Source organism: Nilaparvata lugens, chromosome 7 (genome assembly GCF_014356525.2).
Source record: "Nilaparvata lugens isolate BPH chromosome 7, ASM1435652v1, whole genome shotgun sequence".
Lineage (NCBI taxonomy): Eukaryota > Metazoa > Arthropoda > Insecta > Hemiptera > Delphacidae > Nilaparvata > Nilaparvata lugens.
The window spans coordinates 44,980,043-45,007,414 of record NC_052510.1 but is presented as its reverse complement, the minus strand read 5'-3'; the positions used below and the strand labels follow the sequence as shown (position 1 = coordinate 45,007,414).

Here is a 27,372-nt window from a genome sequence, read left to right as displayed (position 1 = left end):
TGCGCCAATGCTGATGCCAATGCCAAAATCAATGCCGACACCAAAGCATATGCCAATAACAATGCCAACGCTTATTGCTGACTTTGTATCTCAAACTTCAACACTACTACATTACCTGGAGGTAATTGCCATCCATGTTCACATTCGCAACTTTGAATTCAGAAAAACAGTCACAGTATCATGAAAGAATTGATTCAAAAAATCCTCTCCTAAATTATTCCTGTATGCAGAACTCTAAACCTTGAAAGCTGAAAATATCAAAAAACCAAACCTTACCTAAATTAATCCTCACCTAAATTAATCCTGTATGCAGCGTCTATCTCTTTTCCAAAAAACGAATTACATTGTCATTTCAAGCCTGAAATGTACATTGTATAATTACAAATATGATACAAAATTTATGTGACTCTGTATTGAATTTGGAATGCAGCCGTCTACTACAAACATGAAGCAATGCTAACTGAGATGTCACCTGTATCGAGTTTGATATGCATCAGTCGACTACAAGTATCAGCCCAACACTATGTGCATTCAGATCAGCCCAACACTAACGTCATCACATTGGAGTCACACTTAACTGAAAATCATACTGAGTGCCTTAACGGACTGTTTTCCAAAATGTGCATCAATAAAATCAACCGCGTCAATAGTGAAAGAAATGAACATTTTTTGATTTATTGAAATTTTATGTGAAAATAAATGTAACAATTCATCAATTCATTTAAAAAATATATATATATATAAATAATAAAAAAAATTTTTCATTCAACATACTAAATTTTTTTATGCAATAAAAAATTGAATTTTCTACCTATTAAATTTATGTGCAATTTCAAAAAACTATTCTTTACATATTAAACTTTCTGTTGAGATATTTTCCTTTAAATTATAAAACTAAATCAAAAGTAATATTGATATTCTATATTTTGAAATATTGTTTGGAAACATATAACAAACGCTATTGATGAATTTTTATAATAATTTTCAATATTATTGGATGACATGTAATGTTTTTTCTAGAAAAAATTGTTACTGTTCTCGAATTTAAATTTCAACAATTATCATTAGGGTCAATGTAATTTTTTTTTTTTAAATTTTCAAACAGTAAAATTTTTTTATGTCAAGAGGGGGGTATTTGTAATATTACATTTTTCTTCTCACATTGGAATCGAATCTTCAATTCGAGATCTATGAAACTTTATAGTAAATATCAGAGTCATCAATAGACGGACAAACTTTTCGACGGAGAATTTTTTATCGTAAATGATTGTTGCATTGTTCCATGGTGTCACCGAGGCTGAGAAACAGAATAAATAGTTTATTTGAATAGAGAATATATATGAAAGTTTAAAATAACAGTTTCAAAATAAAGTTTTATTGAGAACAGATGTAGAATGTGAATTCTAAACTTGTAATTTATAAATTTTTGGTGATGTGTCTGTAATGTTGGAGGTGTCTCTGTTCTGACTTGTTTTTTGGCCTGTTCTTCTTCTCTAGAAAAATGGCTGGCTACGTGTGTTGTTGTAAAATTTTGCTCTGAATCATTTTCGTTTATTAATGTTTTAAACTGCGTTTTAAACAGTTTATTGTGTTCTATTTTGTTAATAAATAGCTATTTGTGTATTCAAGCCAATAGCCACTGTTTTTCAACTGTAAACTAGATAAGTATTTTAGTTCGTAGTAACTCTAAATAATTAGGCTTAAGATATAGTTCTTTGTGTATTTGTATAAATTCATCTGAAGATTATAAGTTCATTTGCTCTGAAAACTGGATTTCTCATTCATAGGCGATAGATCCATTCACAATTTATCAAGAATCTATTTCATTGGAGCCGACAACTATCCTTAGGTTAATAGGTGTTAAATGCTATTCCAACCGATTTAAGGAAAAATTGGTAGCACGGCAAAACACACACACACATACAGACCAATACCCAAAAACCACTTTTTTGGACTCAGGGGACCTTGAAACGTATAGAAATTTAGAAATTGGAGTACCTTAATTACTTTCCTTGCCCTACTACCATAGGTAAGGAAAGTATTGCTTTCCAAAAAAAATTAAGGTACCCCAATTTCAAGTTTTCTATACGTTTCAAGGTCCCGTAAGTCCAAAAACATGATTTTTGGGTGTTGGTCTGTGTGTGTGTGTGTGTGTGTGTGTGTGTGTGTGTGTGTGTGTGTGTGTATGTGTGTGTGTGAATGTCTGTGAACACAATAACTCCATTCCTAATTAACCGATTGACTTGAAATTTTAAACTTAAGGTCCTTATACCATGAAGACCTGACAATAAGAAATTCAATAAAATTCAATTCAATATGGCGGAGAAAATGGCGGATAATTACTAAAAAACCATGTTTTTCACGATTTTCTCAAAAACGGCTTTAACGATTTTCTTCAAATTTATACCATGAATAGCTATTTATAAGCCCTATCAACTGACATGAGTCTCATTTCTGGGAAAATTGCAGGAGTTCCGTAATATTTTTGAGAAAAATGGCGGATAATCACTAAAAAACCATGTTTTTCACGGTTTTCTCGAAAACGGCTCTAACGATTTCCTTCAAATTATACCATGGATAGCTATTTATAAGCCCTATCAACTGCCATGAGTCTCATCTCTGGGAAAATTGCAGGAGCTCCGTAATATTTTTGAGAAAAATGGCGGATATCACTAAAAAACCATGTTTTTCACGTTTTCTCAAAAACGGCTGTAACGATTTTCTTCAAATATATTAAATGGATAGCTTTTTATCAGCTTTATCAACTGGCATGATTCTCCTCTCTGGGAAACTAATGGGGGGTCCACCCCATCCTTGAGAAATGGACTTAGTAACCTCCTTCTCGTGCATGAGGTAGGTAGGTAGCGCAGTTCATAAAAATATGGTGTGGTACACTCACACAACTTTCCTTGCTCATTGAACTATTTAAAATTTTACATCTATTTTCGCTTAAAAACCTTTCCCCTTATTTTGATCAAATATTTCTCTTGTAAAAAAAACATCCACGGAACAAAGTGCCCTTTTTATAACCCTACCTTAAAATTTCCAATATATTTCGCTAAATAAACCTAAGCCTCAATATCAAACGAGAATAATTTAGGAGAAAAACATAATGACGATTGACGGCAACATATTTGCAACTACGATCAGACTACTGTATATGTGTATATACAATTGTTTGCAGAGTACTTTTTCCTTTATGTAAATATTGTGAAATTCGATGTTTTTTTTTTTTAAATTCGTCAAAATAGCTGTTCTACAGATGAAATATCTTGACTATGACTATGTTCTTTTTATAAACTGCTCTACCTACCCACGGTATATGGAAGAAGAAAAAGTAAAAACCGTGTTCCTACCTACCTCATGCACGAGAAGGAGGTTACAAAGTCCATTTCTCAAGGATTGGGTGGACCCCCCATTAGTACCCCACAGGAAAAAGACTCATGTCAGTTGATAGAGCTAATAAATAACTATACAGGGTATGGATTTGAAGAAAATCGTTAGAGCCGTTTTCGAGAAAACCGTGAAAAACATGGCTTTTTAGTCATTATCCGCCATTTTTCTCAAGAATATTACGGAGCTCCTAAAATTTTCCCAGAAATGAGACTCATGCCAGTTGATAGGGATGAATAGCTATGAATACCTATGGTATAAATTTGAAGAAAATCGTTGGAGCCGTTTTCGAGAAAACCGTGAAAAACATGGTTTTTTAGTCATTATCCGCCATTTTTCTCAATAATATTACGGAGCTCCTGAAATTTTCCCTGAAATGATACTCATTTCAGTTGATAGGGCTTATAAATGGCTATCCATGGTATAAATTTGAAGAAAATCGTTAGAGCCATTTCGAGAAAAACGTGAAAAACGTGGTTTTTTAGTATTTATCCGCCATTTTTTCCGCCATCTTGAATTGAATTTTATTGAATTTTATTGTCGGGTCCTCATGGTATAAGGACCTTAAGTTTAAATTTCAAGTCAATCGGTTATTAGGAATGGAGTTATTGTGTTCACAGACATACACACATACACACACACACACATACACACACACAGACCAATACCCAAAAATCATGTTTTTGGACTCAGGGGACCTTGAAACGTATAGAAAACTTGAAATTGGGGTACCTTAATTTTTTTTGGAAAGCAATACTTTCCTTACCTATGGTAGTAGGGCAAGGAAAGTAAAAATAACACATAGTCGAGATATTTCATCTGTAGAACAGCTGTTTTGACGACTTTAAAAAAATTACGACTAAAAAAATAATCGTATTTCACAATTTACTCTAAGGAAAAAGTACTCTGAAAACAATAATTATATATACACATATACAGAAGTTTGATCTTAGTTTCAAATATGAGCCATGAAAGTTGTGTGAGTGTACCACACCAGATTTTTTTTTCGGAAAGCAATACTTTCCTTACCTATGGTAATAGGGCAAGGAAAGTAATAAATAATGCCACGTAGCTAGTTTGGGAATTTTGTGTCTCACTGATGATTCAGCCTGGGGTCCTAATGTAATAGGTGCTTTAGATATGGCAAGTTGGTCGAGCAGTAAGGGTGGTTGCTAACTCCGCCACCGCGCATTGTTATTTCAGCCAGTTGGCAGCCTTATTTTGTATGAATAGCCCTGCGACGGCGACCAAAACGACGGCTGCCCTGTTTTAAAAATGATTACTGGTGATGGATAGATAGAATTTCCTTTATTTAAAATATTCTAAAATATTACGAGTTTTGTGGGCGAAGTTGATGCAATAAGAGCCACCTCTTCACTTAGCCCAAAAGACAGAGGTGACAGAGAGATCCACCGGCTGTCTGGTCTGGTTGCCCAAGTTATTCAAAAGAATTTTGACCAGATTTTGGCGACTAGCTGGTGTCTCACTCGGATTACAGCCCGGCCACTAATTCTGATGTTTCACAGGTGTTGGAAGTTCCTTTACATGCGTCCTCCAATTGTTGCCCTCTTGCGACCCACTGGTTTCTTGATTCTTGAAGTAATACTTTCTAGTACCATTGGTATGATTGTTTATTATGAATTGGTACTTTATTAATTATTTAAAAACTGGTCTATTATAACTTATTAGAATAACCCTGATAATAAATGGTCATTCTAACACTTACCGATTGTCAGCCAACACTATCGTCACTCAGAATTGACCTCTGATTGGCTGAGAATCAGTTGACAGTGAGAAGTAGCCAATCGGAGAACATTCAGGGAGTCGAGACAAAAAGGGCCAAGCCACATGAAGCGTTTTTACATTGGTCTGCCGCCACTAAGGCAACATTCGGTCACCAGTGGGTCATCAGAAAGCAAGCTTTGATGGCCAAGTGGAAAACACGAGAGTAGGCTGTCGGGCTTGCAACCCAAGTTGTTTGGATATTGTGTTTGACTACTGTTACATTGTATTTTATTTATAATGTATTTTGTATATGACCTGGCTCATGTAATGATGTACTCTGGCTCAAATAAATATCATTGAATCTTTATAATGAATTTTGTATATGACCTGGCTTATGTACTGATATACTCTGGCTCAAATAAAGATCATTGAATCATTGAGACACCAGCCTGTTCGCTAAAATCTCATTGCTGAGACCAGTGGTTGAATGGGGTTGATAGAATTATTGGCTAACTCGGAATTCGCTGACTCGCCATATGAATCAATACCATATGATCAGAGCAGTTTTGATTCATACGGCAGTTTAACATGGAGTCAGCGAATTCCGAGTTAGCCAATTACTTTTGGCCACCGCTCTTGGCAACCAGTGGGTCACCAAGTCTCCAAGTAAGTCGGGGGGCATTAGGTCTTATTATGCTCATTTCACCATATGGTGAAATATCCGGCAGCCGACAACCAGATTATGGAGACCCTGCTGAGTGATACTTGGGGCGTAAGCCACTACCTCCGTAAACAAAGCCATAGTGCATGTCAGGTGGTTGATGGTAGCGTCAGCAGAGGTAGGGCTTCTACACCAATAAAAACACTAGCTGATAAAGATCAGCTGAAATCAACAAATTGTTATTGGTTTAGGAGCCCTACGGTACCTGTGCTGACGTAACCAGATAATGCACTATGGCTTTGTTTACGGAGGTAGTGGGTGAACCCGGCAGCCTATTCTGGTGTCTCACTAGTTCCAGACTGCTTCAACGTCGGGCGCCAATGGTTGCTCTCTGACGATCCAATGGCGGATGATACTAGTGGCTGAATGTAATGAAAGCCTCAATGTTGGACGTCAATCGGTACCCACGTTTGAAAATGGCCATTCCCATTGAGCATAATGTAAATAAGTAAAAAAAGAAAATTTGTTAAAATTAAATAGTTTTCATAAACCTTAGCAAAAAGCCCAACAATACATTTACCAACAATTACATAAGAAAAGTAGCCCACCTTGCAAGAGTAAGATTCTTATCGTAGAAAAGTTCAGCTTTGCGAGGAGAGTTGACACTTAAGGAAACGCAAAGTTTTACACCTGCTTCTTGAACTTCATCAAACAATTTTGAATTGAAAGCCGTTTTCGCCATTTCAGAATAATATACAATGGATTAGTAGTTCAGGTTTAATAGGCTATGAGTAACTTACACATAACCATAGAGATACCTCAAATGGAATAAAAAACACAACAACTTAGTCCACTAATATTCGACATTTAAAAATCTTGTTCATCCAATATTACACTTGCCATATTAAGTATGGCATTCAGAGCTTTTGGATATTATCAGTAAAAAAATTATCACACAACCCAAACCCAATCAAAACTACAAACCCGGTAACACAGTAAACACGCCACATACCACGCGAGCCAGCAGATCATCGCAACTTAACATACCGAGTACTAGTCGGCAACGGTCACCGACGTCACCGTTACCTAAGAATACTTTGAAACGGTAACATAACCTATAGTGAGACCATTGATATAGAGAATATATATACTATACTATACTATACTATATATACTATATATATCAATGAGTGAGACCCACGTTTTAATGGCATTGGAGGAAGACATCTGTCTCAAGGAGGAACGTCCTTGCTCTGTCTTGTCAATGCCTTCTAAAGTTGGTAGCTGATACAGGTTAATTGATGTAATATTAAGTTACTGTTCATTCTTGTTTAAAATAATCAATTATATTTTTTTAAGCAAGAAATTATATTTTTCAATTAACTTATTACATAATGAATTTATATAATTAAGATGAAATGTTTTGTTGATTATCTAGTAGTTCTGTGAACAGTAGACCTCACGCAGTTTTCTCATCCACAAATATCTGATGTCACCTGTTCTAGTTGATTCAGTTGAATCACAATTCACAGTTGAATCATAATTTACACTTAAAAACTGTTATTTGTTTTCTCCTAGATCAAAAACTCACTTAAGTTAATGAACTCAGTTCACGTTTGAATTTGTATCCCATTTGATGATTTATCCAGTTTCGTGATAATCTTTCCATCTGATATAAATATTTCTCAACTATTCTTAAATTATTTTTCTTCAATTAAGAATATTATAATTTCTTCGGCATTATTCAGTTCATTTAATCATTTTTACTTTCCTTGCCCTATTACCATAGGTAAGGAAAGTATTGCTTTCCGAAAAAAATTAAGGTACCCCAATTTCTATATGTTTTAAGGTCTCCCGAGTCCAAAAAAGTGGTTTTTGGGTATTGGTCTGTATGTGTGTGTGTGAGTGTGTGTGTGAATGAGTGTATGTACACGATATCTCGTCTCTCAATCAACGGAATGACTTGAAATTTGTAACTTGAGGTCCTTACACTATTATTATCCAACACGAACATTTTCAATAAAATGCAATTCAAGATGGCGGCTAAAATGACAAAAATGTTTTCGTGACAGGGTTTTTCTCGAAAAAGGTTCCAACGATTTTGATTAAATTTATACCTATAATAGTAATTAATAAGCTCTATCAACTGCCACAAGTCCTTTACCTGTGAAAATTTCAGGAGCTTCGCCCCATCTATGCAAAGTTTGATTTTAGATTCCCAATTATCAGTTTTCAGATATATAATTTTGAAAAAAAATTGAGTGGTAAAGATTGAGCATGAAAATCACTGCAATCAATGTTCAGTAACATTTTCACCTAAAAATGGAAATAAGCTCGAAATTCGAGAAAATGTGATTATTCAATTGCAAACTGTTGGCAACTGTTGATTCTATTAAATCATTCACTACGAAGAGATAGCAGACTTTGTGTGTCTCCAGCGTTATTGTCCTGTCACCAGCTGACTCAGATCTTAGAATAGTAGACTTGAGATGCGCGTGAACACTAGCGTCAGGTGATCAATTTTCATAACGGCAATGTGTGTGTGTGTGAATGAGTGTATGTACACGATATCTCGTCTCCCAATCAACGGAATGACTTGAAATTTGTAACTTGAGGTCCTTACACTATAATTATCTGACACGAACAATTTCAATAAAATGCAATTCAAGATGGCGGCTAAAATGACAAAAATGTTTTCGTGACAGGGTTTTTCTCGAAAAAGGTTCCAACGATTTTGATTAAATTTATACCTAGAATAGTAATTAATAAGCTCTATCAACTGCCACAAGTCCTATACCTGTGAAAATTTCAGGAGCTTCGCCCCATCTATGCAAAGTTTGATTTTAGATTCCCAATTATCAGTTTTCAGATATATAATTTTGAAAAAAATTGAGTGGTAAAGATTGAGCATGAAAATCACTGCAATCAATGTTCAGTAACATTTTCACCTAAAAATGGAAATAAGCTCGAAATTCGAGAAAATGTGATTATTCAATTGCAAACTGTTGGCAACTGTTGATTCTATTAAATCATTCACTATGAAGAGATAGCAGACTTTGTGTGTCTCCAGCGTTATAGTCCTGTCACCAGCTGGCTCAGATCTTAGAATAGTAGACTTGAGATGCGCGTGAACACTAGCGTCAGGTGATCAATTTTCATAACGGCAATGTGTGTGTGTGCCAAACCAGATTTTTTATTTTAATTTCAATCACCTATTAAATTTGTCTTTCAAATGTGAAAATATTGATACTGATGGGCAAGCATAAAAAAAATTGAAACCCTACCTTTTTGACCGAGCAAAGTGAGGTCTAAGATTCAAGTTGAGGGTTTGGCATTTCTCTTGATGTTTAAATGTTCATATGTTGCGCATTTATGGCGAAACACAGTAATAGATTTTCATGAAATTTGACAGGTATGTTCCTTTTTAAATTGTGCGTCGACGTATATAAAAGGTTCTTTGAAATTTTGCATTTCAAAGATAATATAAAAGGAAAAAGGAGCCTCCTCCATACGCCAATATTAGAGTAAAAGTCAGACTATAGAATTATTCATCATGAATCAGCTGTCGAGTGGATTATAAATCGCATGCATTGACGCATGCAATTCAATATCTCAATGTAACTTGGTAAAAAATCAGCAGCTGTGTAGACTATAAATTGCATGCCTCATTGAATGCAATTTTTATGCACTATAAAATAATAGGATGCAAAGAACTTATAACAGCTTGTCTGGGCGCCTAGATGTCTTCTGGTTTTCTCGCTCTAAATTCCGGAAAGTGTTATAAATGATAATTAAATCTTGTGTAAACATGATCTGATCAAATAAATAGTTGGTGTATCAGTGTGGATGTGCATAATTATGGTTTGGAATGTCGTTCAGTTATAAATGTTATTATTCTATTGATAAAATTTTTGTTCATAATCACAGAAAACGGAACTGACACAAAATACCGTTTGCTGTGCATGCGCATTACGGTGTTGCATTAGGAACAGATAACCTTTTTAGTCACAGCATAGGACCCAGGTGATAAAATGGCGAATTCAAAACAATAACAACAAAAGCCTCCTTGAGCTGCGTTTGTCAATGCAATATTCAAGTAATACTAATTTTTTACTAAACATTTTAATGATTTTGTTGTAATTTTCTTTGAAATTGAAGGAATTTAATTCTCTCCATCAATCAATAATCTTTTAGATACTTTTGTAATTGGTTCTAATCGATTAGTCACCATTCGATAACAGTGAATAGTGAAAACAGAAACAAAATATGGAATCCAAAAGACTTCAAGCCTTGTGAACAGCGTGGTGTTGCAATGTTTGTTAAATTATGGCTCTTTATGACAACAAACACTGGTTATTATCACATACAAGGAATTCCTTCATCTCTTCTGATGATACAGGTAAGCTTTTTACTTTTTTAAGGCATCAAAGTTATTAATTATCTTGTAAACGCTACGCTGCATAAAAGTAGGGTTATGTTTGGGTGCATCTCTTTTGCTAATTATTTATCAAATGATCATCCAGCAAATTCCTCACATTCCAAATATTTGTTTGTTGAACATTTTTAGTCATCCCTAATTCTATCGCAGAATGTGAGTCATCAACCAAAATATTGCTGTACCTATTGAATAATTTCCAAACTCCCATAGAATTGTTGGACGCTTCATTTTATTTGATGGTAACCCTTTTGTTAAAAATCCAATTTAGTTATTCCCATATACATTAATAATTTTGTTCAATCAAATCCTCTCAATGAAGTATACATTAATATCTTTATTCTTAATTTTATTGATTATAAACTGTAAATTTTGGGCATTTAAGTCAACTTAGTTACATATAACTTTATTTCTACATATACTTGTAGGATCAATGGCATCAATTCCATGAATAAAATATAAAACAAACACTATCAAGATGGCAGTCATCAAATTTAAATTTGAAAATTACGACCTATCATTCAAGCTCTTTAACTTAATGTCACTTTAGTCAGATAGCATATTCGAGACCGGTCATCATTCAGAAACTCCTTGACATCTTAATAAGCTCGGTTTCTCAGAAAAAAACTCTGGAACGCGCTGAGGTCCTACTGCGTGGGTGAGGTTTACCTCTTCATGCTACCTTGAAATAGCGAGGTGCTAAACTCTTATAGCTTAACCATGATCTCTGGAGATGCACCCTGGGGATATCAAACAGCTTTAAATCTCGAGTGCTCTAGTGTTGTGGTGATACACATCAGTCTGATCTAACAAATTTTGTGAATTCTTCTTGACGTAGGCCTACGTAAGACAGAGGAAGGAAGTGGCTGAATAGTGTTAGAATATCCAGCCTGGGCTTGCAAAGAGCAAGATGTACGCTTGCAGTAATGATCCAGGCAGCTCGTTTTTGCAGCTCCAGTATGTCCACAACCTTGACTGAATGATCCCACATAGTAGACCGTAGAAGATATGACAATGGAAAAGTAAACACTAATAAAGCTTGAAACATCAATTTTTTCCCTCGGGCTACGTTACTCGCGGACCACTTCCATTGCTTTCGCGGACCACTTTTTGGAAACCACTATTCTAGATAAATATGCAGAAAGATAGATTTCAATTATATTGTATTTCCTCATCCAATTTATTGGTTTGACCTTCTCATAATCTAATTTCAAAATATGTTTGTGGCTCAATTGGATTTAACATTCTATGAAGTATTTAACCGTGATTAAGTGCTGATTAAAGGCGTCTTTACTTCTACGATTGATTCTCTCTAGTCCTGAGAAGCCTACCCATAACATGTTTGATTATTGTTCAATAGCTGCTGATATATGAATTTCAACTTGCAATACCACTAGCAGTGGTATTAAAATATCAGCAGATTTGAAATATCACTGAATATAAGTAATGGGTTTTGTGTTTTCTTTTTCAATTGCTTACACATGTTTAATGAAATTTCTACAAATATAATTACAATACGGTAATTATATTGTAATATATTATTCCAATTACAAAAATTGATCAAGTTCTCAATAATATTTGCATAAATTTTTATAAACATGTAATTGAAAAGGAAAACATAAAACCCATAAAAATTATTATTTATATTCAGTGATCTGTTGAAGTGATATTTTAATACCATGATAATAGGTGTTGAAACATTAATATAACCTTTTTAATAAATTCGTGATATTTTTAGACAATATTGTAGTGTTTCGTTAAGGCTTCCTTGAGGCCAAGTTAAATGAAGGATCATCGAGTTGATTTTTATTCATTAGTTTGCAGATCAATTATTTAACTCACATATTTATTTTTTCAATGTAATTGTATGTTCATGGATGTTGCAGGCGTCTGTGAAATCGTGATGGCTGGTGAGAATATTGCTCGCCAGCAGGAGTTTGGAAAATTCGATTGTTATCCAGGCATTGAGAGTGACGAAGATGATCTTGATGCCTATGGTCAATCCTTAGATTTGCATTTCGGTAAGTCAACACATTTATTATAAACTAGTTGACTGACTAGTATGTACATCGTACTCTGAGAAGAACACAAGTTATGGATCACATTATCAACCCTCGGGGATGAACGTTTTGAAGTTCCATGCTGAAAGTGTAAAGTGCTATTCTATCAACTTCACTTGAGATCTACCAAAAATCATTAATTGTAAAATTACGTGGATTTGTCGCACAGCTCAAGTCTGTACGCACCTTTAGAAGATACATGAACTGAACAAGCCCTGATTAATAGTCAGTCTCAGAAAAGCAGCATGAAAGGAGGGCCGCATATCCTCGCCCTCAATATTGAATCGTATCAAGCTGAAAGATGCTCTGTAAATTTTGAAGTCAATAAAAAATTATGTTTTTGTAATATTTACCTCCAACGTATTTGCTTAGTAACAGGTGGTCACCTCACAGTTAACTATGTGGACTGACATCTACATGTTTCTGGCCAGTATACTATGGCAATCCCTTGCATCCTTTTCAAAAAAATTATCTTTAAAAGAAGGTTGCTGGCCAGTATACTATTGGCAAGCTGCTGTTTATTTAGCGGTGCAGCATTTTCGCCACATCTTAGATGGACATCCCTTCACTATCTTCACAGACCACAAGCCTGTAGTCTTTGCTTTCCAACCAATCAACTCCACAAACTCAACCAATCAACTTCCACCAATTAATCTCAACCAATTATAATTCATCTCTGATTTTTCGACGGATATACAATATTTCAAAGGTAGACCTACCCAACTTCAGAAGATAACTCCAGAGAATTCTTCTCTTTCATTGGAAAGTCTACCCATTCCTGGAACACCACTTACGGTGCTCTGTGATGTATCTACAGGGAAACCTCGACCGTTTATTGTCATTTAGGTGACAAGTCTTTGAAAGTCTTCAGAACCTGAGTCATCCCGGCCCCAATGCTCACTCAAGTTGGTCAACAACCGATTTTAGTTGGCCAAATCGTCTGCCCGGTGGGGGGGGGGGGGGGTTGATGTAGCGAATCATCTGCTATTTTTCACACGTGTGGAACTTGTATTCAACTTGTATTAGTTGTTATCAACATTTCAGTTCAAAATTTGTCATCATTTCATTAAAGTCAACTTATTCATCTAGTCTAATGTATTTTGTATTTTAGGAAATATGCAACAATACCTATCTATATACATAGGTATTAACTTATTAAGGATCTATGAGTGAAATTCTATTGGCCAATATTTTAAAACGTATATCAACAAAAATAATAATGAAAATAGTTATTTGTATGAATTTTAATAAATTAAATTAATAAGTTTGTAATAAATGATTTGTGGCATGTGGTTTGAATAATCCTTCAGTAACAGTTGCGGCCTGTAAAGATTTTACTAACTTTGAAAAATGAAGTAGGCTACTCGTAATTTTTCCTGTGTACGATGAAAAATGTTCTTGAATCAATAAGGAAAATGAAGTGAAAATTTTGAGTATGCTACTTTATTTGTTGTATATTTTTATCACAATGGTAATTTAATATTAATTCAATAATCAATTATTTCATTTTTATACAAAAGCACAAAATAAAATGGTTGGGAAAGCAGTAGGATTAACCCAAAACTTTCCCTCTCCCTAATTTTGTAATTTAAAACAGTATATGAGGATACGTGAACACTTCTTATAATAATCAGAAACATTTACAGAGCATCATGGTTAAAATGTGCATGTATAAAATGTTCTAATTGTAAATTATTAATGAATGGTATGCTATGAAAACATGTTTACCATATTTTTAACTGACTGTATATTATTTTTACACTATTTTCTACTTACAGATATGGAGTATGGTCGGTTCCGGTCAAATACTGCAGTCAGGCTTAAAAAGATGGATGAGGAAAGGAAAAAAGCTTCGAGTGTTCGCCATGTCAAATGGGAAAAGCCTCATGTCTGTATAACAGGTGAATAAAACTGAATTTGGACCAAAATAAAATAGTTTTTCATGTATAAAAGCCACTAAAATGCTAAAGTCCAACTGAATTATAAATCCTTCAATTTTACTAACCATAAAGAACTACTAGTTAATCCAGACCTGAGCCAGCCAGGTTAGGCTGTCGACATTCATTTTATTTAGTCACTTTGACACCGACATAGTGCCGGTTGCACAAAATCCGTTTAAATTTTAATCGTGAACCAATCAGAGATGCCGTCTTTTCAGAAAAGCCTTTCTGAGTGGTTCTCGTGAAATTAGCCACGATTAAAATTTAACCGGCTTTTGTGCAACCGGGCCATGGTAGTCTAAATAGTCTGCCATGTCTTCGTAAAAGTGTTCTGAGTAAAGTCGCCTTTTCAGTACACTCTTTTAAAACTTGATTTTCTAATACAAAAATTGTCATTATAAAATAGATATTTTAAATAAGATTTTGCATAAATAATTATTCCTTTAAACTTATAACGGACTTTAGTTTGTGCATTCACTTATTGGATGAAAAGACAAACTATATTTAAAGAACCGAATCTAGTGTAAAAAAATATATATATTTCTTCGATGGTGCAAATATTAAACTGCTACTCAATATATAAATATTTTATATAGGTATAACCTATAAAGCACAGACTTTAGAAAACTCTTAAGACAGTATTTGAAAAAATAATACTCCTCACTTGTTATTTCTTTCTGCTTATTTCTCTTTTCATTTGTTTAAATCCTTTTTATACATTGAAAAACAATCAGTTACTTATTGAATTTTTATTCTTATCGACTGTATACTTAGATCTTTAGAGTATGTCGTGTCCCTTGTCCTAGAAATGTAGGAGGTTTAAAATTGAATAAAAATATAAAATAAATGTTCCTAAACCTGAATATCCTGTAGTTTTTTTTTTCAATTGCCTATCAAATTCATTTAAACTTTTCAGATGAAGAGAAAGCTGAATTGTTCAAAAGGAAAGATTTCCGGGAAAAGAGAAAAAACTGTCAACTGAAAAGTCTGTTGAGTGAGCAGTTGGCAAAGAACCCCTTTGTGCATCCACTTCAAATCTATGCCAAGTTTGATGGAAGAGTGAGTAATCAAATTCAATCAAAATTTAGTCATCTTAACTCTTTTTTGCATTATAAAATTAAATAATCTGCGCTCTTAACCCTGCATTATTCGCGCAATTTTAGTTTCATTATTACTTTTGCAGTGTCAATTTTTCTCCATTTAATTTAATTATATTTAATTTATTCATTCAGTCATGTACAATATTATTACACTTACGTGACAAGGCACAACATGCTTATGCCCAAAACGGTCCCTTTTCAAATTTATACTACAGTCCAAATCAAAATGTAGGTTAAGCTACTATCACTTATAAAAATAACAATTTACACTTCAAAAAGCAAACAAATCTTCAATCATAGATAGATATCATGAATAACTAAATCTCACAAAATTATAAACAATTAGGCCTATCCAAAAAATCTAAATTTCAGATAAATCAGGAAAATTTTGATCCGAAAACTTGATGCACTATTTAGCATTCCTGAAACAATTTTCTTTGCAAATCCGTAAATTGAATGCATTTATTGACCGAAGCGAAGCTGAGGTCTTAGTTTCGACTCGATCGGCTTTTGTCTGTTTGTTTGTTTGTACCGCAGTTACAGTCGCAGTTATTGTCCGATTTGGATGAAATTTGGTATGCAAGTTCTTTGAAACAAGGCGTAGAAACGTATGTGTAACGATTTTTGATAAGACCTCTGTTTTCTTGTAATATTTAAAAAACGGCAAACTAACCTCCATCCAGAAAGGATGTGTCTTTGAAGATACAGCAATTCATTTTCATACTTTTTCGCATAATATATTGTTACGAGCACATGGTGACCGAGTCGGTTAGACCGTGGTTACACCGGACTTATCAAGGAGGTACCCTTATATCAAATACATACCTTTTAAATGAAACAAGACTGAGAAATTGTCAAAAAACCAGATTTATTGATACTTAGAAAGACCGATTTCGGTGTAATTACCGAAACCGGTCTTTCTAAGTATCAATAAATCTGTTTTTTGTGTTAAGTACCGAAACCGGTCTTTCTAAGTATCAATAAATCTGGTTTTTTGACAATTTCTCATTCTTTTTTCATTTAAAAGGTATGTATTTGATGTAAGGGTACCTCCTTGATAAATCCGGTGTCCCTGGAAACAGTGTCTCTAGCACTTTCAATGGAGAAAATAATAGATGACATTGCTAAATCTTCATAATATATATACTGTACTTACTGTACTGGCCCTTCTCATTAGATTGAAAGTTGTATTCATGAGCGAGGTCTACTGTTCGCAGAACTACTAGTAACACTTAGATAACACAATGAAGAACTACACTGATACTATTTTAAATAAGATTATTCTAAACCAGAATATAGTTATCACAATTATATTTACTGGATCGTGAAATTTTATGAATAAAACTAATATTATTGTGTGATCTTTTATATTTTTAAATTGTTTAGAAGTCTCATATAAATCAAGTTAGAAAAACAAAATAAGGATAACACTCATATCAATTCAATTCCAATATCTATTAGAGTATAGAAATATTTCCACAGCCTGAAAAATGATTTATCATAAAAACGTTACATTGTTTAGTCTAGAGTTCTAACTATATGTATTCCAAATAGACACTGAAATAGGAAGCTACTGAGACATTGTCCCATATGAATAAAACCAGAGCATGGAGCATAAGGTTTTGCTCATGAACAAAAGGTAGAAGCAAAAGCATTTGCTCATTTTTTATGAATAAGCTTTACCTTATACTCTTACCTTATGCTCCTGAACTCTGGAGCAAATGCTCACGTATTTTAAAGATTTTTCATCAGCTGATTCGCTTTTGTAGCCTTACTTTGTTTTTATAGCTCACGGAAGCGCTAAATATGCAAGTAGGGGGCACCGCTTGTGTTTCGTATGCTCTGTTTCCTATTTATGAATAGAGTTTTAGGTTAGTTGAGTTTAGAATTTTGAAATAATAGCGTGAAAAAATGTCATCTCAATAATAATCATCAGCATATTCTTGTAATATCAATAGCCTTCTTATAATCGTCTACACTCTCATCTTTTTAAATGCCTATTTCCTATTTTGTGATGGCTATCTTTATATAGTTCTATCTTTTGTATTTATTGTTTTGTAGGGATAATGGTGATATACATGGTGATTATTAATTATGGTAAAATAATTTAATACGTAATAGTAGAGGTGAAAATAAGTTCTTATAAACATATATCCATAAACGCTTCATTAGCGAGCTATACAGAGTGAAAGATTTCGCCCGGAATTCAGTTCCTCTGGTGAAATATACCGATGCTGAATTTTTTGGGGACTAGTTTTTAAAAAAACTTATGCTGGATTCATATGGAAAAATATCTGAAAAATTGAATAAAACTAGTCTGGAAGCTGTAGTGTGAGTAGTATTTGAGAAAAAAAGTTGAAATATGCAAAAAATCTAACTAGAAAAACACAGACTTCTACGTTTGATGCCCAATAACTTTCTTTAATGACCAGTAAACAAATATTTTTCGCAAAAAAAATTGTAGAGAATTCTATTCTGAAAATAATTATGTAAGCTGTGTAAACTAAATTGAATAAAAGTTGAATAAAATGTATTCTTATGTAGTGCATTACACCACAAAAATTTGCTGTTTTATGAGGAGAGAACTAATAACTCATAGGTTGTAGCTGATTGCAAATAAAATATTCGGTTTTTTATGAAAAGTTTTATTTTTATATGAAAGTAACATATCTAATTGACATTAAACTTATACCAAAAGACTAAAGATGATGTTCAAAGTGACCTCCGTTGTTCTTAATGCATATGTTCAGACGTCTTCCCATCGATTGTCGGACCCGTTCAAATATTCCAAGAGTCTGCTTTATCATTTCTATTCCGTTCAAAATCCTTAATAGGAGTTCTTCAATGGTATCAATCGGAGTATTGTATACTAAGGTTTTCAAGTGTCCTCAAAGATAAAAATCCAAAGGATTTAAGTCTGGTGAACTAGCTGGCCATGGTACTGGCTCACCTCGGCCTATCCATTGATTTGGAAAGCTGTGATTCAGGTGTTCACGAACAGCAACACTGAAGTGTGCTGGAGCTCCATCATGCATAAACCAAATGTTTTGGCGCAACTGAAGAGGTACATCTTCAAGTAAGATCCTCTCTCTTCAATAGCTCCTCTCTCAAAAAGTTTAAGTAGATTATGCCATTAAGCCTGGGAGGAAGCTCGAACAGAAGTAGATATTCTCCTATGATTCCTGCCCAAATGTTTAATGAAAACTGATGTTGTGGATGATTAGGATTGATGGCATGAGGATTCTCATATGCCCAAATATGTTGGTTGTGGACGTTAACGATAGGTGTTCTTGTAAAGTGTGCCTCGTCGATAAATAAAACGGTTGTTAAAAAGTTTGGTTAACAAGTTTTTCTAAAAACCATTGGCAAATACCAGCACGAGGAATACAGTCTCGTGGCAATAGAGTATGAACTTTCTGGAGGTGGTATGGATGTAATTGTTGCTCTTTTAGTATCCTCCAAATAATAGATTGATTGACATTAAACTGCACTGACAATTCTCTCGTGCTCTTCTCTGGATGTTCATAAATTTCATTGAGAACTTGTTCTTCTAACTCAAAAGTCATAGATCGGGGTCTGCCTGCATAAATGTGCTCTTTGGATATCAAAGAACCTGTTTCAGACAGACGTTTATGAATAGTGGCAAAAAACCTTGAACTTGGACATACTCGGTTAGGAAAGTTCTCGTGATACAAACGTCTTGCTTCAGTACTATTACAGTGTCCTATTCCATACATTAAATGCATGTCAGCTAATTCGGAGTTTGAATAATGTCTAAAATTACCTGTCATTTTTAAAAAAGTTAACACTTAACACAAAAGCAAAGTGAAATGGTTACAAATAACTGTTCAATAGATTAAATAAGAAACAGCGCGGTTACAGTAGTCCTAACTTACATTTTGTTGTTTTGTTCAACAGTGAGCTAAAATATTTCTTAAAATAATTTTCAGCTGATAATTTCTTTTGAATATTTTCTTATTTAGAACTAAATAAATCAGCTGTTTTGGAACAGCTGTTATTTAAATCCATGTTTTATTTGCAATCAAACCTATGAGTTATTAGTTCTCTCCTCTTGAATGAAAAAGACTAAGAAATTGTCAAAAAACCACTGATTTATTGATAATTAGAAAGACCGGTTTCGGTTATTACACCATTGTCAATCTCTGATAAGAGTTTATATACTTGATAAACTCTTACGTGATAAACTCTTATCAGAGATTGACAATGGTGTAATAACCGAAACCGGTCTTTCTAATTATCAATAAATCAGTGGTTTTTTGACAATTTCTTAGTCTTTTTCATTTAATTACCACAATATCAACTTCTCAACTACACAAAAAGTTCTCTCCTCATAAAACAGCTTTTTTTATGTAATTTACTACATATTTTATTCAAATTTAGTTTATACAGCTTACATAATTCTTTTCAGAATAAAATTCTCTACAATTTTTATCACGAAAATTTATTTGTTTACTGGTCATTAAAGAAAGTTATTGGGCATCAAACGTAGAAGTCTGTGTTTTTCTAGTTAGATTTTTTGCGTATTTCAACTTTTTCCACAAAAACTACTCACACTACAGCTTCCAGACTAGTTTTATTCAATTTTTCAGATATTTTTCCATATGAATCATGCATAAGTTTTTTAAAAGCTAGTCCCCAAACAATTCAGCATCGGTGTATTTCACCAGAGGAACTGAATTCCGGGCGAAATCTTTCACTCTGTATAGCTCGCTAATGAAGCGTTCATGGATATGTGTTTATAAGAACTTTTTTTCTTATTTTTACCTCTACTATTACGTATTAAATTATTTTACCATAATTAAGAATCACCATGTATATCATGGTTGAATCTAAAAAGAGTTTTATAGTTCTCAACTATTGGTTGTGATCGTATCTGGTATAGTTTCCTCTTCCTCATACGAATTAGTTGTGCCATTTCACTATGAGCAAAAGATGATAAGCTGCTCTAGACTAGACCCACTTTTTTCGAAGCATTTGCTTCAAAAGTTGAGCAAATTCTCTAGTTTATTCATACAATTTTGAGTATAAGCTTTTACTTTTGAGCAAATGCTCAAACTATTTTTTTGATGAGCATGAGCAGAAGGTTTTGCTCACGTTTATTCATAGAAAATGAAGCAAATGCTCCATATTTTAGAAGTATAAGCAAATCCTCAACTTTATTCATATGGCCCATTCATATCAGTAATGTGAACTGCAGGACCCCAAGGACATAATATTCCATATTTGTTGAAATAATCTTATTCTAGATTCCTGTTTAAAATAATTTCAGTTTCTTTGGAATCTACAAACAGCCAAATCTAATCTTTCATCTGACTTCCTATTTCAAGTATTTGAAATACTCAAAATACTCAATACCTTCTTACCAATATTTCAATAGCTTGTTTCCACAACTATTTACTCTTACTTATGTCAGTTTTATGGAAATGTTTTTATTGTATATGAGTTGTGTTAGTATTATTGTAGTGTATATATTATGTGTTCTTACATAATTTCAATGTTTTAAAATAACTATAAAAGTTTTCGTTTAATAATTACTTTGATACATTAGACTTTCGTTTAATATTAATTATTGATTATAAAATTGATCCATTAGAAAATTTAAATTCATTCGTTCAAATTAAGCTCAGTGGTGTAGTAAAATTTCCAACGATGTAGCCTACCTAGAATAGAATGTATTCTAGGTACATTGGTTTCAAGCTTTTAATGGTATGTTATGATTTCGAATTATTGTCGAATTTCTTTGCAGACACAGGTTGGCATTGCTACTAAGAAGTTCCTAATCTACCTACCAATGCTAGAAGATAACAACTATCCTCTGGTGGTGCAAGTTGTCAGCTATGCTAAAATACAAGACCTCATTGGACTTATATCCTGGCAGTGTTCATCAGAGTATCCAGATGTTGTCTTTAAGTGAGTATATCCAGATTCAAACAGAATATTTATTATTGAACAGCAACAGTTTTCATAAAAAATAATTTGCTAGAAAAAGGTGTTAAAATATAACTTTTACACTTGAACTTGAGTTTTAAATGTAATAGTTAATATACCAATTATGTAAAAAAAAAAACAATTGAACTGCTGCCTGCTATTTTTCCAAAGCTTCCTTGTTGTTATGCATTCAGCGCTCTTTGAGCCGCTCAGTCTCCTCCAGCCGCTTGTACCGTAAACATGTAGTTTGATAGTTTCAATAAACGCTCTTTATTCTTCCGTACTCGTTTCTATTATCATTAACTTCTATTATTAATAACAATAGAAAGGAGAATAATCAATAACTATTCCGTTATACTCCGATTCTATCACCCATTCACAAGCATCGATCTTATCTGGGCATCATCCTCAATTAAAAAAATCTTAAAATCTTGTAATTAATGGTTGTGCCAAGCTTGTATATTTTTCATTTTATTTATGAATCTACCACAATATTAGATAAGCTTCAATACTTTATACATCAACTGAAATATTGTATGCCATATTAATGCATTCAGAATTAAATAACTGCTATACTTTCTTTTAATAATTATAATGAAGGCACAAGAATCTCAGGCAAGAATCTATGGACCTAAACTACGACTAAATGAATGTATTTCCTCCTTGAACGCTTTGTCCGTGCGGAGGGTGGAATAAATTCTAATTTTGAGTGAATTGGAGTTGCATGTTGATGTATGTCATTGCTGTTGTGTTACAGGAGCGTTGAGAATTACAGTCTGTACATGGCAGAGGACGACGGAGAGGTCGATTTCGCCTTTCCTTGTTTGGAGCCCAAAGAGACTGTCGCTAAATTTGGATTTAAGATTTTAGCTCTTGTAGAAAATGACCAAAGTCATGCTAGGCATGAAAGACTATCTACCACGTAAGTATATCTGTTATACAAACTTCTATTATATAAATTCTCCAATGATTTTCATAATACAGTAACATACTTTCAATATCATAAAGCACGAAATATACTTGCAATATTTTCTACAATATAGTACGTACTTATAACAACAGTCAACCCGGAGTAAAAATGTGCGGCCACTGCTGATCGCAGTACCTATCACGTGTTTACTACAGTTGTGTAGCCTACTTTTCTATTCATCTATGGGCCGCTTGAGTTTCCATGAAAAATTAATACAATTATATAAGTTTCCATAATCAAAATATTATCTTTAAAATCATTTCAGGAAATTTCACAGAATAGACAATATTGTAAAAATTGTATTGAGAACTGTGCAAGCAATCTGTTTTAGCTTATGATTTTTTCTATTACAGTAGTTTGCTTTGCAAATTTTACCAGTCTAATATAAAATTTAAATAAAAATCATGTAATTTATATTGTGTGAGATCTTTGAAAACATTTTACAATTCTCATTCTAAAAAATTATCAAGCTTTTTTCAAAATTGAAATGAAAGAATTTGAGTTGATGTTTTGTTTTTTACAGACACATACTGGTAGATAAGTGCGATGATGCCAGTAGTTCATCTCTAGCCAAAGGTAATAGTTTATTCAACACTCATTTGTCATTCTTGATTAAAAACTCCAATGATGCAAAATGGAAATGTATTTAGTTCCGTACCGTACTACAGTATCACGTGGGAATAGTTGGAGGACACAAAATAATAATGTAATAGGAATACATTTATTCAATTCAGTCTTAGGAAGAGTAGACAGAAGCCATGAGTTTTGTGCTAAAGTTTTGGCTTTCAATCGCTTGACAAACTCTTGAGTGATGTTCTGATGTCCATGAAAGACATTTGTCAAAATCACTATTACGATTATTTATAATTTTAGTCAGAGCAATTTATATTTTTCAACGTGTTGTTGTTCTACGTTTGATCTAATTTTGTTAGATCTCATGAAATTTAATTTATATTTGTCAATGTGTTGGTTTTTTAAACTATTTGTTTTATCTGACTTCGATTAATTTTGATTATTACTAATAAATGTTTTGAATGTGTTTTAGGTAAAGCGTTCAACGAAAATAACCAACAAACTGATGGAGGGTATATGGAGCGTGTGCAGGGGGACATGAATGCTATTGACGCTACTCTGTTCCAATCGTTTCAAGTGTATATATTAGGTACTGTTAGGAGAAACTTAGTGCATTTAGGTGAGAATAATCCACTTACTATAGTTTAATTATAGTGCATTGCATGATTTATTGACCGAGAGAAGTGAGGTCTAAGATTCAAGTCGACGGTTTTGCATTTCTCTTTATGTTTGAATGTTTATATGTTGCGCATTAACAGCGGAACGCAGCAATAGATTTTCATGAAATTTGACAGGTATGTTCCTTTTTGAATTTTGCGTCGACGTATACATAAGGTTTTTTTAAAATTTTGCATTTTAAGGATAATACAAAAGAAAAAGGAGTTTCCTTCGAACACCAATATTACCGTAAAAATCAGACTATAGAATTATTCATCATAAATCAGCTGTCCAGTGGACTATAATCATAGAAAAACGATAGCACTATTGTTTAAACTTACGCTATTGTTTCTCTATGCTATAATACTACCCGTTCAAAAACATCGAACATCTTGTGGAGTATAATACTACCCGTTCAAAAACATCGAACATCTTGAAAATGTATCTTTCCATCAACGATAGTAGACAGTATTGTCTACTAACTTTGTCTTTCCATAAGCTGAGGCCATGATTCTAGTTTGGAGTTATTGATAGGTAAGGAAAGTATTGCTTTCCGAAACAAATTAAGGTACCCCAATTTCCAAATTTCTAAACGTTTCAAGGTCCCATGAGTCCAAAAAAGTGGTTTTTGGGTATTGGTCTGTGTGTGTGTGTGTGTATGTATGAGTGTATGTGCGTCTGTGTACACGATATCTCATCTCCCAATTAACGGAATGACTTGAAATTTGGAACTCAAGGTCCTTATAGTATAAGGATCCGACACGAACAATTTCGATCAAATGCAATTCAAGATGGCGGCTAAAATGCCGAATATGTTGTCAAAAACAGGGATTTTCGCGATTTTCTCGAAAACGGCTCCAACGATTTTGATCAAATTTATACCTAAAAGTCATTGATAAGCTCTATCAACTGCCACAAGTCATATATCTGTAAAAATTTCAGGAGCTCCGCCCCATCTATGCAAAGTTTGATTTTAGATTCCCAATTATCAGGCTTCAGTTACAATTTAAACAAAAAATTTCAAGTGAAAAAGATTGAATATAAAAATCTCTACAATTAATGTTCAGTAACATTTTCACTTAAAATTGAAAATAAACTCGAAGTTCGAGAAAATAAGATTATTCAATTGGCAAACTGTTGGCAAGGGTTGATTCTATTAAATCATTCAATATGAAGAGATAGCAGACATCATGTGTCTGCAGCGTTATTGTCCTGTCACCAGCTGGCTTAGATCTTCGATCTTAGATTAGACTTTAGATGCGCGTGAACACTAGCGTCAGTTGATCAGTTTTCATAACGGCAAGGAAAGTTGTGTGAGTGCGCCACACTAGATTTTTTACATTTTTCTTTTTTAATCTGATGATTAAAATTGCAACAAATATTATTGAAAAGAAATTGATTTCTAAAATTATGAAAAGTGAGAAATGAAGTTTGTAGGAAATCAGCATTATGGTAGTTTATTTTGTTAATTTCAACACACCGATTTTTCGCCAACACAACAACACAGAGTGTTCTCTGATGGGTTAATTGGATTGGCGTATCGACGGCAGCCAAAACTGATAACAGCGCTCACACTCACATTCCGGGACGACACGCCACGGTACGATAGGACAGAAAGCACTTTGTTTATTTAGGATATTTTGAGACATTTTAAATTGATAAATTATTTATTAATTTATGAGAAAATATAACAACAGGTCAATGTAACTTACTGTTCACAGAACTACTAGTAAATATATTTTCGGCCCTAGGTGCGAAATATACTATTGTTTATTGTTTATGTTTGGAATAGACCTGCTATTACTTTTTGATACACTACTTGAAAAAATATTGTTTATTCATTTTTTGACAAATATATTGTTATAGAACAAGTGATGTTGATACTCTAATGTATTAATGTAATGTATTTTTAATGTTGTCACTTACACATTTATTTCAAAAATGAGGTTTTACTTCTCATGCCACAATAAAGTCCGTGCAAACCTTAGTTTACAGTACGGGGCTTTATAACCAATGTAATTTCTTACTAGAATAGGAGCTCACTGTTGCCGTTTTTATGATGATTCTATCAGAATGATCTACTCTTTTTTCACTCCTTCACAAAATTACTTCATATGCTTTTTCTTGAATCTGGTATCACTCTACTCCATTATAGCTATGCTGCAATTCAAGTTTTGTATAGTGAATTTTCTAAAAGTTGTTATATTTTCACTTCCAAGAATCTCATAAACTAAAACTGGATAGTTCAGATAGAATTAATGGACTTCACACCATTGGCTGAGAGAACCGAACAATAATTGGATTATTGTACTATTTTGATTAATAATCTATTTTGGAATTGTTTAAGGTATATCTGGAGAGAAAGTGGAATTTTATCCGGCTGTAAATCAGCGTTCAAGTGCCAGGTTTAAATGGGCGCAACAAAAAGCGGCCCGATATCATATGGACTCAATAGTGGCGTGTGATCTTACTGAGACCAAGTCAAATAAATCAAACTTTAGGTGAGAAAGTAATTCAACAACGCTTTTATTTTAAAGATTTATTCGCACATATCAGTATCAGTGTCCTGTTCGAGTTCGGTTTAATGAAAATATTCTTTCCATGACTCGCTCGGCCGGCTGAGTGGGAATAGTCTCATAAGAAACAATGGATGGAATATTTTCACTGTAACGGACACGGTCTCTGATACTGATATTTGAGAATCCAGATATATGGTGTGCAATATGCGTATTCTTATGACGTTTTGAACTATTTTCACTAGAAAAGTCGTTCTACTCGCTTAAAATCTGTAGGTACCTATTGAACATAGCTATTATATATCTCACAAATTATATTTTAAAGTAGGTTGACTTAGAATTTTTATTTTCTTCTTGATATAGTTAGTATCATGCCAATAACAAGCAGGAACATGAGACTAATTCCTATTTCTGTAGCGACCTCAGTACCTCTTACCTGTTGCTCTGCCGTGCAGTGACTTTCCGCATATTTTATTGTTCAAAGCTCATCTTTGAAACAAAAATTAGATTAAGTTAATTATTCATTTATTCATCAATACAATCACAAATCATAATCTATAGTATGACTGAGCTTTGTGAAAATCACAAAGATTGCGCTGGGCTGGTCATGTAGAGAGAATGGCTGACCATCGAATGTCAAAATCAATTTATAAGGCCAGGATGGAGGGTAGAAGACGGCAAGGGAGGCCACGCAACCGATGGAGAGATGAAGTTGAGGATGGAGGCATGTGGCCTTGATGTGTGGAGGGCTCTAGTAAGAGAGGCTAAAGCTCACATCGAGCTGTAATGCCAGTAGAAGATGAATGAGCAAGAGCAACAGGCCTTGCCCAAAACTGCCCTACTCCCAAATTTTATAAATACAGTAGTTAAATTTCCAAAAAATAGGTTATATTTTCACTGCTAAAAATTTGAGTCCAATTATATTTTCATAAGTATAAATGCCGCGCAGTTGAAAAAGTTGTGTTGATTGGTGGAATCCATATACGTTTTTAATAATATGATGCATGGTGTTATTTTCATATCGTTGGTTAGAAAAACATATTTACTGTTGGCGCTCCTAAAACAGCTGCAATTGTAATTGGACAGGCTAGTGTACGATCAGATGACGGGGGAGGGACCCGTGTTTAAGCACCACGACTTCGAGGTGGAGCAACGCACGGCCAAGGAGATCGTGCAGAAGGTCAATCACATCCTCGACCTGAGGCCCTCGTCAGCCCGCAGAAAAGAGTACCTCGCTCTCAGGGAGCACAAGTCGCATCGCAAGAAGAGCTTTCCGCACAGTCTAGTTCCCAGATGATTAGAGCTAGTCATTAGCTATTACTCTCAACTATCCTACACATTGTCATATCTTCTTCATTTCAACTTACTAGCATTGCTGTAACGATTTTATCGG

General features: G+C 33.7%; 1 protein-coding gene across 1 annotated transcript; it reads left to right on the top strand.

Annotated features, from left to right (window-relative positions):
- The first annotated feature begins 9,809 nt into the window (after positions 1-9,809).
- On the top strand, positions 9,810-27,366 carry LOC111051206 (target of rapamycin complex 2 subunit MAPKAP1). Its single transcript, XM_022337661.2, has 10 exons — positions 9,810-10,178; positions 12,101-12,235; positions 14,053-14,175; positions 15,131-15,273; positions 21,082-21,245; positions 22,021-22,185; positions 22,757-22,809; positions 23,279-23,425; positions 25,811-25,964; positions 27,066-27,366. The coding sequence occupies exons 1-10, from the start codon at positions 10,106-10,108 to the stop codon at positions 27,274-27,276; spliced, it is 1,368 nt and encodes a 455-aa protein (XP_022193353.2). The 5' UTR covers positions 9,810-10,105; the 3' UTR covers positions 27,277-27,366.
- The last annotated feature ends 6 nt before the right edge of the window (positions 27,367-27,372 follow it).